Source organism: Podarcis bocagei, assembly GCF_964188305.1.
Source record: "Podarcis bocagei genome assembly, chromosome: 14".
In the NCBI taxonomy this organism is placed as follows: domain Eukaryota; kingdom Metazoa; phylum Chordata; class Lepidosauria; order Squamata; family Lacertidae; genus Podarcis; species Podarcis bocagei.
In genome coordinates, this window is record NC_138139.1 from 46,230,608 (window position 1) to 46,244,466 (window position 13,859).

Here is a 13,859-nt window from a genome sequence, read left to right on the forward strand (position 1 = left end):
ATGTTATTAAGATGCAGGGGTTAAAATGTCATTCCAAGGGTGTGTCTACATGGCCTGTTGGCTCAATATTCATTCTGATTTGTTTGCAGGGAGATTAAATGGCACTGGTTAATTTATTGAACCTTCATTATTATTTGTTTGTGGGAACGGTATGCAGTGTTGAACCAAGCAGGTGTTAAATTACTCCACCCCAAAGGAGGGCTGGCTTTTGAAAGCTATGGACTATGCAGAAATGGCAAAGCTGACGGCAATATTAAGAGATCAAAACGATGAACTTTTTATAGAACAATGGAGGCCTTTTTTGGACTATTTGGAAAAGCATGAAACAAAATCGTGGGCAGGATCCGAGATAGGAGCAGCGAAACAAAAATGATAAAGTAATAGAGGGATTTTGGTAACACACGAGAATTTGATCTATAACACAGTAGAAAAGAGTTTGAATGAAAAGACTGTGGAAGTGTGGGTGGGAAGTCAAGACATGAAACAATGTAACTATTTAATCTGAGGTTAATTATTTAAAAAATGGAAATTCAATAAAAAATTATATTGGGGAGGGGGGAAATTAAGTTACTCCACCCCACACGTTCCGCTGCCTTTTCTCATCACTCGTCTTACTGCTAAAGGTCTGAACTTTTGGGGAAGGAGGCTTGCCACACAAGACTAGAATTGTGCAGCGTAAATAGGCTGGCATGTGATTGGGTCGCACCTGAAAATAACTTTCTTGCAAAGGCCCTGAAACTTTAATCTTACAGTACCCTTGTCAGGTAGGTTAAGCTCAGAGTAATAAATTATTATTATTATTATTATAGGCAGCCTGAATTCACCCATCACATGTCAGGACTGGCAGAGATTTAAACTTGAGATTTCCTAAAACGAAATCCAATAGGATAGCAGCTGCTCGGTTTGGGAGATAGTTGCGATTATCGTTGTTGTGCCTTTAGCAGCCTCTCCTTCTCCAGAAACCAGCAGGCAAAGCTGTTCACAGCACAGAGGCAAATATCAATCAACTGCCAATGTTTGCAGATCAAGCTGCACAAGCGCAGAGGTTGGTTAAAAAAAAAAGTTGGCAAGTCTGTCAACAAGGGAAAGGTGGGATCCTGCACATTCTTAAATATATATACGGTATATTGTTGTCTGTATTTGATAGCTGAGTTTTGTGAGCCCCCTGGTTTGCAAACTGAATTAGGACTTGAGTTCGAATGTCACCTCTGCCAAGAGCTTCACTCTATAGCTTTAGGAAGACACCAACTGAACCCCAGGTCCGCTGCCCCATCTACTTAAAAGACTCTGTGGTAAAAGAAATGAAATAAAGCAGATCTGGGGCTCTGAAGCCTTGCTCTGCACAACACCTTTGCCCTACATTTCCATGTATCTGCCTATATACATAAAAACGTAATGTTGTCATCACACTGCCCCCATGGGGTGATTTCTAATCATCTATATACAGGTACAATAATGGACTTATTCTCAGGAGTATGGATCCTTTTTTAATGTAAAAACAGCGCTACCCACTCAGAATTAGGGCAGCAGGCTCAGGTTTTGCGGAATTGTTGTACAAAAATCTTGTTTTATAAGGGGGAAGAAGTCCTAATTGGGGAGGGGGCACTGGGACGGAGCATGCTCAGTAGGCATGGACTGTTGGAGAGAAACCGGGGGGGGGGGGGAGGAGAGGAGGAATGGAGTAACCTGGAAAATGGCATGGCTGGCTGGAAACCTGCGCAGGGCATCCTATACTACAACATTTTGTTGCAGCTCTCATTCGTTTACCTCTCTTTCCAGCTTTTGCAACTGCTCCCCCCCCCAACTTGGGCTATGAATGGTTGCATAACAACAAGCAGGGAGATCCTTCAGAGGGGTTGCTTTTTTCGCTCAGAAGATGTCATGCTTGGGGAAGGTTCCTTTGCTGTTTTTTGCTTTAAATAGTGCCCCGCAGCTGTTGGAGGCACAGGAAGCTCGCCCGACAAACAGGGGTGGGAGTTATTCTTGTTTGGCTGGCAGGTGGGCTGTGCTGGATGCGATGAGGGCGCTTCTCTAACTTTGGAAGGAACGCCAGTGGCTAGGAAATGGTCTTCTCTTAAACTTGGCCTGGTGGTTGGTGACCGTTCTCTGCTTCTCTCTGGGGCAAGAGGCTTCAAGATGTGGTGAGAAAACCAGTCCTGTTGCATTTGTGGAGCCTCCTGTTCATTCAGCCGAATTGGACTCTGGTTGTGTGCCCCAAGTCCTGCCCTGACAGCACCCCAGTCTAGGAGGATCAAATGATCACCATGTTTCCTTGAACATTTGGGGCACAAGGACCCAGGGCAATTGGGAAGGGGCCCAAATTTGGTTTTCCCTGGAATGACCTCCTGGCTAAACCTGGGTTTATCACCCTGTTCAAGAGTTTTGCACCTGTAGCCACAGGTTCTAATCTCAGCTAAAGCAGGCCACTGGCTCTTGCCGTAAATTCTACTTGTAGTCTGGAACATGTGGGCTAATAGAGGCAGTCTACCTTACAGGGTTGTTGTTAAGGCTGCCGAAATAGTGAATTGGAGAACACTTAAGAGAAGTATGCTCAACTGGAGAGAGGGACAGGGAGGAAAGCTGAAAGGACTTTGGGGAGAACGGAAGCTGCTTTGCAGTGCCTTCCCACCCATGTTTGCTCAGAAGTAGGGTTGCATTTTGTTTGAACATCTCGATGCTGAGCTTCACTGCACAGATTTTCTTAAAATTCTCATTTCGCTCCTTGATCTCGCTGACAAGCAAGTTATTCCCCCAACCTCCGGTTCTGGCAAAAAAATGTGAACTATTGCATATGATATGCATTATTATCTGTGATATTATACACATATGAATATAGATTCCAGGTTTCCTAAAGTAATTAGTAGATGAACAGGTACTTACGACAATGCACATAACTGTATAAAAATACAGTTCGGTATTTTATTACTTATCAAATCATGATGTAGAAATACATCATGGGTGCGACTCTTTTGTGTGTATTATGTGTGTCCTATTCACGAGCTGCTTGGATATAAGCAGGCAGATGATGCAAAAGATGGTTTGATGTGGGCAAAGCTTGGCTGAGATGGAATATGTGTATAAATCCATTTACAATTGATTCCTCTTCCATCTCTGCTCAATAGTAGACCCTACTGAGGTCAATGCAGTTTATTCCTGGGTAAGCGTTTTGCAGGCTGGCAGACATCTGTTTATGTATATGTCTGCTTCGCATGGTTCTGGAATCACTGTATGTGAATAAGAAGATAATAAAGTTTAATTTTGCTAGCAGTTTGGAGTTGATGAAATCTGAAGTGAATTGCAGCCTGAGCTTTTTTATTGAGGTCTGTTTTTATTATCCTCATTCGGTCTGGTGTTCTATTTCTATTACTGAAGCTCAGGTGTGAGCCTCATTGCTTATCTCTCTATACTATATTTGCACCAGTCAGTCATCATCACACTGTCTTCATTGCCTGCTTCCCAAAGTCTAAAGCAGGGATCAGCAAACTTTTTCAGCAGGGGCCGGTCCACTGTCCCTCAGACCTTGTGGGGGGCAGGACTATATTTTGGAAAAAATAATGAACAAATTCCTATGCCCCACAAATAACCCAGAGGTGCATTTTAAATAAAAGGACACATTCTACTCATGTAAAAACATGCTGATTCCCAGACCGTCCGTGGGTCGGATTTAGAAGATGATTGGGCCGGATCCAGCCCCCAGGCCTTAGTTTGCCTACCCATGGTCTAAAGGTAGGGGTGAGGGAAGGAACAGGAAGGTAAAGGAGGGAACATGTCTATAGTAAATAACTTGGAGGCAGGAGGGTTAAGGGAAAGCCTGGCAGGGGAAAGGAGGGTCTCTCTGTGTGTCAGTTTCCCCACAGAGTTCTCTTCAGCCACCATTTATGGACTCACAGCTGCCCCTCTTCCTCCACACTTACTTATTTACTTCATGAAATTTAATGCCACTGACTGGTTGTGTAGCACCCTGCTTGTGGTTAACGCTTAGCTGGAATGAAATATTCAACGCAGCAATAGAGAAATTAAAATAATTATTTATTTGTCAGACAAATAAATGAGAGGCACAGTGGTATATGGTTACCAAGCTCTGGCCTGGCCTCCTGCCATTATGGCCAGCCCTTATATTCCCTTAATCCAGCCCCCTTTACTCCTCCTGTGGCTGCCTCTGTCCAATCAGCCTGGTTGAATTTCCTATTGGCTGATTGCTATATCCAATCCTAAAAGATACACCCACATCCTCCTGTCCTTATATGGAACACAAAGAGCTATATATTGTTACATCTATAAATGACAAATAAGTAGTAATATATCTTACATGTGTCTCAACAAGGAATCTTAATTACCAGCTCACCTCTTGCCCTCCTTGCCCTATTGCCTTCTAAAACAAATGGTTAATCTTAAATTTTTATCTTAAACATATGTCAAGGATCTTGAGTTTCACATCAACATTGAAAGATATCCTTCATTTGAAGGTTTCTAAACAAATGTCTGACAGCCATATATCAGGACAGCTCTGATGGCGTCTTGCCGTCTGGTAGGGGGCTAGGCTGCTGGCTGACTTAATTCCAGGATAAATACAACTCTTCTAGCATTTGTTAAATCCTTTGCATAATTACATTTAAGACAATACATAACATAGGTAGCCTTTTAAAAAGAATAAGGCCTTTTTTAAAAAGGGAACTCAGTTTAAAACAGTTTCAGAAGAAACCTCTTTAGTTTACATTCCCCCCCCTTCAGCCAGCTGCTTCAGCCAGCTGCTTTGTTTCCATTAGCTCTTCCCAACATTTATTGAAACTCTCTCAGTTTAAGAAAGAAACAGCTTTAAAAGACTTCCCAGCTAGATGCTTCTCCATTTGGTCTTGGCCTTTTTAACCTTAGAAGATCTGGCTCATTTTACTGGGAGGCACATTGGCATTATTTTTCTATTTACCAACTATTAATTATGTTTATCTCTGCCTTTTTTATCTTCTATAACATGTAGGGTCAGTGCCTTACTCAGTCTGTAATTTCAGCTTTTACGACTTTGAGAATTGTTTTCTGCTATCAATCAAGGGGCCCCTTTGTCTAGGAAAAACATTGCCAGTGTTTTCTTAAGCAGCTAGCCTTCTTGCCTGGCATGAAACTTTTGAAAATCTTTTAGGCTCTCTCTTTAATATACAAGTCCTGATCAAACATTAATAAAATGCAGGCTTATGCCTGATGCCTCATTTGGTTGCAGAGGAACAGTGGGATGAAGAAGGCCCAGTGCCTGGGGGGTTGTGGTGGGATGACCATGAGTGGTCAGAGGGACAAGAGGGAACAGACTGGGACAAGGAGGTGTTGGAAGCTGAAGAGATAACAAGGCTTAGGACTCAGCTGAAAGAAAACGTTTTAAGTGAAATATACAAAGGTGACACAAGATGGCGACAGTGAGCTATGGCGAATTCAATGTCTTTTTCAAAACGTTTTTTTTAAAAAAGCATTTTCACAGCATTTTTTTATATGTGTGTAGATTCCACCTCAGTGAGCTGGGAGTGTCTGTGGCAGAGAGAAGTCCAGACTCAGAGGCAGAAGCTGAAGCAGGAGAGGAGGGAGGCCAGGAGGCAGAGATAGGTTAGGCTTGTGAAGAGTCACAGGTGTCTCCCTCTCCTGCTGTGACAAGCTCCCTTCTCCCAGGTCTGCCAAAAACAGAAGAGGCATGAAAGAGGCAGAAAATAAGTTAGCTCCAAGCAGGCGCAGTCTTGGGGAAAACCCTGGAGAGGAAGGCACTTAGGCAGCTGTGGGAAAGTGGAGACCTTCTGTTTCTGCAACCACTTCATGAGGGCCAGACCTGCTGGAAATGAGTTGCTGTGCTCATTAGGCCTAATAATGAGTTAATAATGAGTTAACACAAACTTGCACAGTGCGATTTACTTCTGGCTCGCTCCTCTCATTGATATGGGGGGAGGGGAGTTGTTTGCAAAAAAAGACAAAATGGTAATATAATCACTAAAAAAAACCTACAGTCAAAATCCAGGACATACAAAAAGTAAAAACAAATTAAAACTCATTCAAGCTGTTATAAGAAAAAACTGCTCCCTTTCCCTTATCCAAGAGCCCGTAGAGAGTCCTTAAGTGGATTCCCTATCAGTGGGAGAAAAAAGCAGAGGCTAACCAGAGAATATTGAGAAGCAAAGAGGCTAGTAAGCCTGATCTTTATTAAAGGTCCTCACTCACCACACGCAGGAGGGAGGAGAACCCTGAACAATGGTATACAAGCCCTTATATAGACTTTTGAAACTGCCCACCCTGTAGCCCAAGACCACCCCCCAAAACATCATACATACATCACAGAAGGAGGTGGACTCCAGCAGAAATCCTGATTTCCAGAATATCTGTTAATGGTCACTGACTGCATTACCTGGGCAGCCTGGCCATTCTTTTGTGATGGTTAATACTTTTAATTCCTGAATCCAGGTCACAGGCTCACCCTATTCATACACAAAAACGCTCTTAAGACAGGGTTTGTAAGCAAAAGACAATGGGGAGGCTTTCCCATTTCCTTCCTAATTGCAGAGAAATATCTGAGGTCAATTTGGGGAAGTCAAAATGGCTTCAGGATTGCTCTCCCGTACTATTTCGGACACGTGGTTTATATACTTATGTATGCGTTTGCCTTGTACATTTATGGACATTTCATCTATATCTGGGACCTTAGAATTCTGATAACAAAGCTTTCTAAGCAACTGGTCAGGCTGGCCTAAATAAGAAGGTCTCCAGCAGCTTCACAAAATGACAAGGCAGAAAATTCTGTAGCCGTTGCCTGAGGGTGAGCTGAGAGCCAGATAGCTGGCTCTCAGTTCTCCTAGCTTGAGTCTGCCCTGTCAGGTGCCACCCGCCTTGAGAAACTGGAGTAACTCAATATCTCCGTGTCGTACACTGTAACCTTTGAAAGTCTGCCACGGCAAGATTGGGAGATCCTCAAAGGCTGCTAAATGCAGCCTTCCTGAGGGGAAGTTTTGTGTTTTCTTCCCTGCCCTCCCTGAAGTCTTTATCACATTCCCCCCCTTCCTTCCTTGGGATGGGAGGTGGGGAAGGGAGGTCAAATTCAGCCACGGCATTCACTGCGTAGTGGCACAGAGTTCACGGGTCACCCTGTGACTGCCCCCCTCTGCTATCTGATCCTGCCCCAACAGTTGGCATAAGGGAAAAGCATATGTGTGAATTTAAGGAGGGAGACAAGGACATGGAAGTCTGTATTTCAAGTCCAGCTGTTTGGAAAAATATATGTCTCTGTATCCGTGAGAGAGGCCTCGGTTGTTTGAGTTTCGGTGGGCAAACGACAGTCGCAGGTGGAATTCAGGTGATGCTGTGTTTGTGTATGTCTGCCAACCAGGCTATTATTATCTCCAGGGTCTCAGTACCTAACCTTTAACCCAGGGCGTCAGCAAACTTTTTCAGCAGGGGACCGGTCCACTGCCCCTCAGACCTTGTGGGGGGCAGGACTATATTTTGAAGAAGAAAAATGAACAAGTTCTTATGCCTCACAAATAACCCCGAGATGCATTTTAAATAAAAGCACACATTCTACTCATGTAAAAGCACCAGGCAGGCCCCACAAATAACCAAGAGATGCATTTTAAATAAAGGACACATTCTACTCATGTAAAAACACGCTGATTCCCGGACCGTCCACGGGCCGGATTGAGAAGGCGATTGGGCTGGATCCGGCCCCTGGGCTTTAGTTTGCCTACCCATGCTTCAACCTGTGTTATGTTCCTATTTTTTAAATGCTCACCCACGCTACGTTCACAGAAAGCAATAGAGATATTTAGGAAATTGGGTTTTTTAAAAAATATTTTGATCCATAATCTTTATCATAGATTGTAATAGAAATAACCTTTTGATTAAAATATAAATTCTATCTATTTCTATCTATCCTATATGACCATAGACACACCTTTTCCCCTTCCATTAAATAGACTATCGCAGAGCACTTCAGATATTGTTTGGTCATATATCTTGTGATTTATCTCTTGGCCTGGTTGCTCGACACTGAATGATGACTCTCAAGGAACCACAATTTGAGGCAATATGTTGGTTGCCTCCTATGTGGGGTCCTTATTCAATGAGAACCCCACTCCTGCAAGTCTTTTAAGTGAGCAAAGGGGAACACTGACCCTGCTGCACACAAAAACAAAAGTTGTATGTGCGCCTGTCCTTGTTGGCTCTTTATAATACCTCTTCAGGCATTTTTATTTCAATTTGCTTCTTATTAACATCCTTAGATTCATAGAATTGTAGAGTTGGAAGGGACCACAAGGGTCATCTAAGTCCAACGAAGGAATATTTTGCCCAACGTGGAACTTGAACTCACATCCCTGAGCTTAAGAGTCTTGAGGTAATTTAGAAATATTTTCATAACGGAATACAAGTGCCCCATAATAGTTCTCCTGCACTGGTAAGAAACTGATCTTTAAGCATGGTGACCAAATACACTTTGGAACTCCCTGCCAATTGACATGAGGCAGGTGGCTTCGCTGTGAACTTTTCAGCACCTGCTTAAAACATTTTTGTTTAGGCAAGCCTCATGCAGACATGTAACATGCAGACATGCATTTAACCTCTCTCTCTTTTTGCTTACTGTTCATTCAAAAAATAATGAGTGTTTTTAAATATCTGTTTTCAACCGTCCTGTTGATAATTTAAATGTTTTGGGGTTGTTGTTTTTGTAAACAGCTTGTAGGTTTTATTACAATCTAGCGGTATATAAATGTTGTGAAATGACATAAATAAGAGGAGAGGTCCCTGCCCCAATGAGCTTACAATGTAAGCTTTTTCATAAGGAGAGAGCAGAGGAAGGGGGCAGGAAAAGAAGGCAGGAAGGGGCAAAGGAAGACTGTTTTATGTACCTGTGCGTGGTTTTAGAAAGGCAGGGGGAGCAAGTGGCTTTATGGAAAGGGTGGGGGGGGGGTCATTGGACTGAAGGGGCATTTGGTTGAGATGTCAGCCTTACAGGGAGAAGAAAGTTGCCAAAGGTCAGACTTTTAGAAGACATCTGAAGGCAGCCCTGTTTAGGGAAGCTTTTAATGTTTGATGCAATTACTGTATTTTAATATTTTGTTGAAAGCCGCCCAGAGTGGCTGGGAAAGCCCAGCCAGATGGGCGGGGTATAAATAATAAATTATTACATTGGTACCTCAGGTTAAGTACTTAATTCGTTCCGGATGTTCGTACTTAACCTGAAACTGTTCTTAACCTGAAGCACCACTTTAGCTAATGGGGCCTCCTGCTGCTGCCGCGCCACCGGAGCACAATTTCTGTTCTTATCCTGAAGCAAAGTTCTTAACCTGAAGCATTATTTCTGGGTTAGCGGAGTCTGTAACCTGAAGCGTATTTAACCTGAAGCGTATGTAACCCGAGGTACCAGTGAATTATTATTATTATTATTATTATTATTATTATTATTATTATTATTATTATTTTATTATTCACTGCTTCCGACTTGCTGAAAGGAGAATGTTGGGAGTCAGCCACTTGGAAGAGGCAGGATGCGGTCCCCGGCCACCTCAGAACCACACAGCTTGTCTGCACCAGGCAAAACGTGATGTATGGGAGATGCCACCACACTGACTGGTGTACCCAGCTCATAAAACTAATGTTCTGACTGCCGTGGGTTCAGAAACGGGATGAGGTTGGGAAGAATGCTTTTCATGTGTTGACATTTGGGACCAGTCTATTTCTGGTCTGAGTCAATTTCACATCTGCTCATTCGTAAGAACATAGGAAGGGCTCTCTTGGATTAGACAATCCTATCCACCACCCGGTTCTCACTGTGGCCGACCAGATGTCTATGGAAAGCCCCCAAGCAGACAAGGTTGCTGGGTATGTTTAGCCTTGGAAAGATGAGACTGAGAGGGGATATGATAGCCATCTTCCAATATCTCAAAGGCTGTCACGTGGAAGAGGGAGCAAGCTTGTTTTCTCCTACTCCGGAGGGTAGGAACTCGAACCAGTTGCCGTTATAGCCAAAATTGGTTTGAAATCCACATTGTGGTAATGGTTTCATAATATCTGACAATATATCGCAATATATCACAAATCGCAACGTATGTGTGTGCTATATAAAAAAAACCTGTGATGGGGGGGAAACCGTGAAGCCGGTTATTGCTTCCCTTGTGATTTCTGCTGCCGCTGTTGCTCTGTACTATAAAATAACAGTTGTAACCCTATGTTAAAAGTAAGTAAAAACGTCCCAGTTTTAGACTCTGAAGTAGTAGTAGTAGTAGCCACGACATTATGCTGTTTGCCTCGACAGTGGTACCTTGGTTCTCAAACTTAATCTGTTCCGGAAGTCCGTTCCAAAACCAAAGCGTTCCAAAACCAAGGTGTGCACTCCCATAGAAAGTAATGCAAAACAGATTAATCCGTTCCAGACTTTTAAAAACAACCCCTAAAACAGCAATTTAACATGAATTTTACTATCTAATGAGACCACTGATCCATAAAATGAAAGCAATAATCAATGTACTGTACTATAAAATAAATAAGACCATATTGTATATGATAAAAATTAAAATTAATGTTTTTTCTTATCTGCACTGATGATAGTCATTGTTTGGATGGCGAGGGCTTTTATCTATTTCCACAGTCACACAATCAATCAATTAATCAGTAGCTGAACTGGGTTCCACATAGCCACAAAAACAAATTAACCAAAAAAGCCTCAAAAACGCAAAATAAAAAGCAAAAACATAAGCGCCAAATACAGTGGTACCTTGGTTCTCGAACTTAATCCATTCCAGAAGTCCATTTGACTTCCGAAATGTTCAAAAACCAAAGCGCAGCTTCTGATTGGTGCGGGCGCCCTGGAAACAATAGCTGATAGCTGCATCAGACGTTCGGCTTCCGAAAAATGTTTGAAAACCGGAACACTTACTTCCGGGTTTTCGATGTTTGGGAACCAAGGCGTTTGAGAACCAAGGCACCACTGTATATACAGTAGTTACATCCACATTTCAGACATGGTGATACAGTATATCAGTATATTGTGATGTTTAGCTGGTGATATATCACAAAGTTGAAAACCAGATATCGCCCAGCCCTACTATTTGTCTCTACATAAGGTAAAGGTAAAGGGACCCCTGACCATTAGGTCCAGTCGTGGCCAACTCTGGGGTTGCGGTGCTCATCTTGCTTTATTGGCCGAGTGAGCCAGCGTACAGCTTCCGGGTCATGTGGCCAGAATGACTAAGCCTCTTTTGGCGAACCAGAGCAGCGCACAGAAACGCTGTTTACCTTCCCGCTTTCGAACTGCTAGGTTGGCAGGAGCAGGGACCAAGCAATGGGAGCTCACCCAGTCGCAGGGATTCGAACCGCCGACCTTCTGATCGGCAAGTCCTAGGCTCTGTGGTTTAACCCACAGTGCCACCTGCGTCCCTTTGTCTCTACAGTGGTGCCCCGCAAGACGAATGCCTCGCAAGACGGAAAACCCGCTAGATGAAAGGGTTTTCCGTTTTGGAGGTGCTTCGCAAAACGAATTTCCTATGGGCTTGCTTTGCAAGACGAAAATGTCTTGCGAGTTCCTGCGGGCTTTCCACCCCCCTTTTCCCAAGCCGCTAAACCGCTTATCAGCTGATCCTAAGCCGCTAAGCCGCTTAACAGCTGATCCGCTAAGCCGCTTATCAGCTGATCCGCTAAGCCCGCTAAGCCGCTTATCAGCTGATCCGCTAAGCCGCTAAGCCGCTTATCAGCTGATCCGCTAAGCCCGCTAAGCCGCTAATGGGCTTGCTTCGCAAGATGGAAAAAAACGCAAGACGAAGAGACTCGCGGAACGGATTCTTTTCGTCTTGCGAGGCACCACTGTATATAGTTCCATCCTTATTCCAGACCTTGTGATATATCGGTATATCAAGACGTTTAGCTGATGATAAATCACGATGTTGAAAGACATCACAGTTCACTCGTGCACCAGAAATTCAGCTCGCTTGCCTGCTGCCCCTCTTGCTTGCCCACTCTGCTCCCCTGCCCCACTGCCAGCCTCACTTCCTTGCCTTGCCTTCCCTGTCCACCGCATCCCCTGCCTGCCTCCTTTGCTCCCCTCACCCTGGAGCCTGCACAGCCCATCACCAGTGTGACAACAGACTAGTAAAAAACAGCACAGAGAGAAAACACACATTTGTAGTGTGTGTTTTTGGTACGTCTTTTGAGTGAAGAACTGCTGCAACCAAGTTTGGAATCCAAAGGATCGTTATGCGCCGATGTGGATATTATTCTGGGAGCTGCAGATCACGTCAGTTTAAATGGCAATTTGCAGAAATCAGATTCCTCGAAGAGAATAGTAAATGCAATCTGATGAAGAGCGTTTTTTTCTCCCTGACAGAGGTTTGACCTGGTGAGCTGCTGTTGTGTTGTGGTTTCTATTCTCCCTGGTATTTATAGTGCTGCACCTTTTCTCTTCAAATTTGCTTGAATTGGATGAACTTTTAATCTGTTTTGCTGTTCAGTTGTTCTTTTCGTGTTTGATAACGTGAGACGTCTTGAGCCTTTAGAATGTATTCATCTATTGTTTTCAATCTAGGTAGGCTGCTTTTCACCATAAATGGAAAAGTCAGCATATCAAAGGATGGCTGTGTTTTGACTTGTGTATTGCTTCAGAAAGTACAAATTAGACTAGTCTGCTTTTAGTTCAGTTGGTTAGAGCATGTCGCTGATGACGCTAAGGTTGCAGGTTCGATCCCCATATGGGAGAGCTGAATATTTCTGCATTGCAGGGGGTTGGACTAGATGACACTCAGGGCCCCTTCCAACAATTCTGTGATTCTGCTGTTTGTTTCAGGGGCTGAATGGATGACATTTCTGTACAGCTCGCTCCTTGTATATAGAAAACTATCGCCTCAGAGAGAAGTTTAAGCTACAGTACTTTCCCCTGGCATGCTAGCTTTCTATGTCTGAAGGGTTTTGTGGGGGGGGGGGAGCATATTGTCATAGAAACATAAAGGTAAAGGGACCCCTGACCACTAGGTCCAGTCGTGGCCGACTCTGGGGTTGCGGCGCTCATCTCGCTTTATTGGCCGAGGGAGCCGGCGTACAGCTTCTGGGTCATGTGGCATGACTAAGCCGCTTCAGGCGAACCAGAGCAGCGCACGGAAAAGCCGTTTACCTTCCCGCTGGAGCGGTACCTATTTATCTGCTTGCACTTGGACGTGCTTTCGAAGTGCTAGGTTGGCAGGAGCAGGGACCAAGCAACGGGAGCTCACCCCGTCACGGGGATTCGAACCGCTGACCTTCTGATTGGCAAGTCCTAGGCTCTGTGGTTTAACCCACAGCACCACCCGTGTCCCACACATAGAAACATAGGAAACTGCCTTATGCAGAGTAAGGCCATTGGTCCATCTAGCTCAGTACTGTCTACATCAGGGACGTCCAATTCCCAATAGGCTGTGGTCTACTGGCTGTGATCTACCCATTGTAAAAAGACTGGCAGTGCTCTACCCAAAGTTGTGGAGCTTTTTTTTTTTAGGAAGCCAAAGTTGTTGAGTTGGGATGTTTTTTGGGGGGAACACCCCGCGATCTACATGTAAATCACGATATATCTGTCGGAAATGCTGGGTCTACATTGACTGGCAGCAGTTCTCAGGGTTTCAGAAAAGGTTCTCCCCCAGCTCCATCCAGAGAGGCTAGAATTGAACCCAGGACCTTCTGTACTCAAAGCAGATGGTCGACCACTGACCCATGGTCATTCCCTGTCAGAATCTCCCCACGTGTAGTCGGAAGTGGGATAGTCATGGGCCAGGACTGTGTCCTGTGCTGCTTTCGTCCAGTGAACGATGTGTCCATTTCCAATGTGGCAGGAAGGAAGAAGAAGAAGAAGAAGAAGAAGAAGAAGAAGAAGAAGAAGAAGAAGA

At 44.1% G+C, this 13,859-nt stretch overlaps 1 protein-coding gene across 5 annotated transcripts in view; it reads left to right on the forward strand.

The window, feature by feature from the left end:
- LOC308572990 (ATP-sensitive inward rectifier potassium channel 12) overlaps window positions 1-13,859 on the forward strand; it is a 77,770-nt gene that overhangs the window by 6,628 nt on the left and 57,283 nt on the right. For 2 of the 5 annotated variants that reach the window (XM_081169614.1, XM_081169612.1), the window contains exon 1: window positions 1,981-2,141. The exons of the other annotated variants lie outside the window; for them this stretch is intronic. Coding sequence is in view for 1 of the 2 variants with exons in the window: in XM_081169612.1 (XP_081025738.1) it covers window positions 2,137-2,141 (5 nt within the window). In the remaining variant the exon portion in view is untranslated. Of the gene's footprint in view, window positions 1-1,980; window positions 2,142-13,859 lie in introns of those variants that run through there. 5 annotated transcript variants of the gene reach the window in all.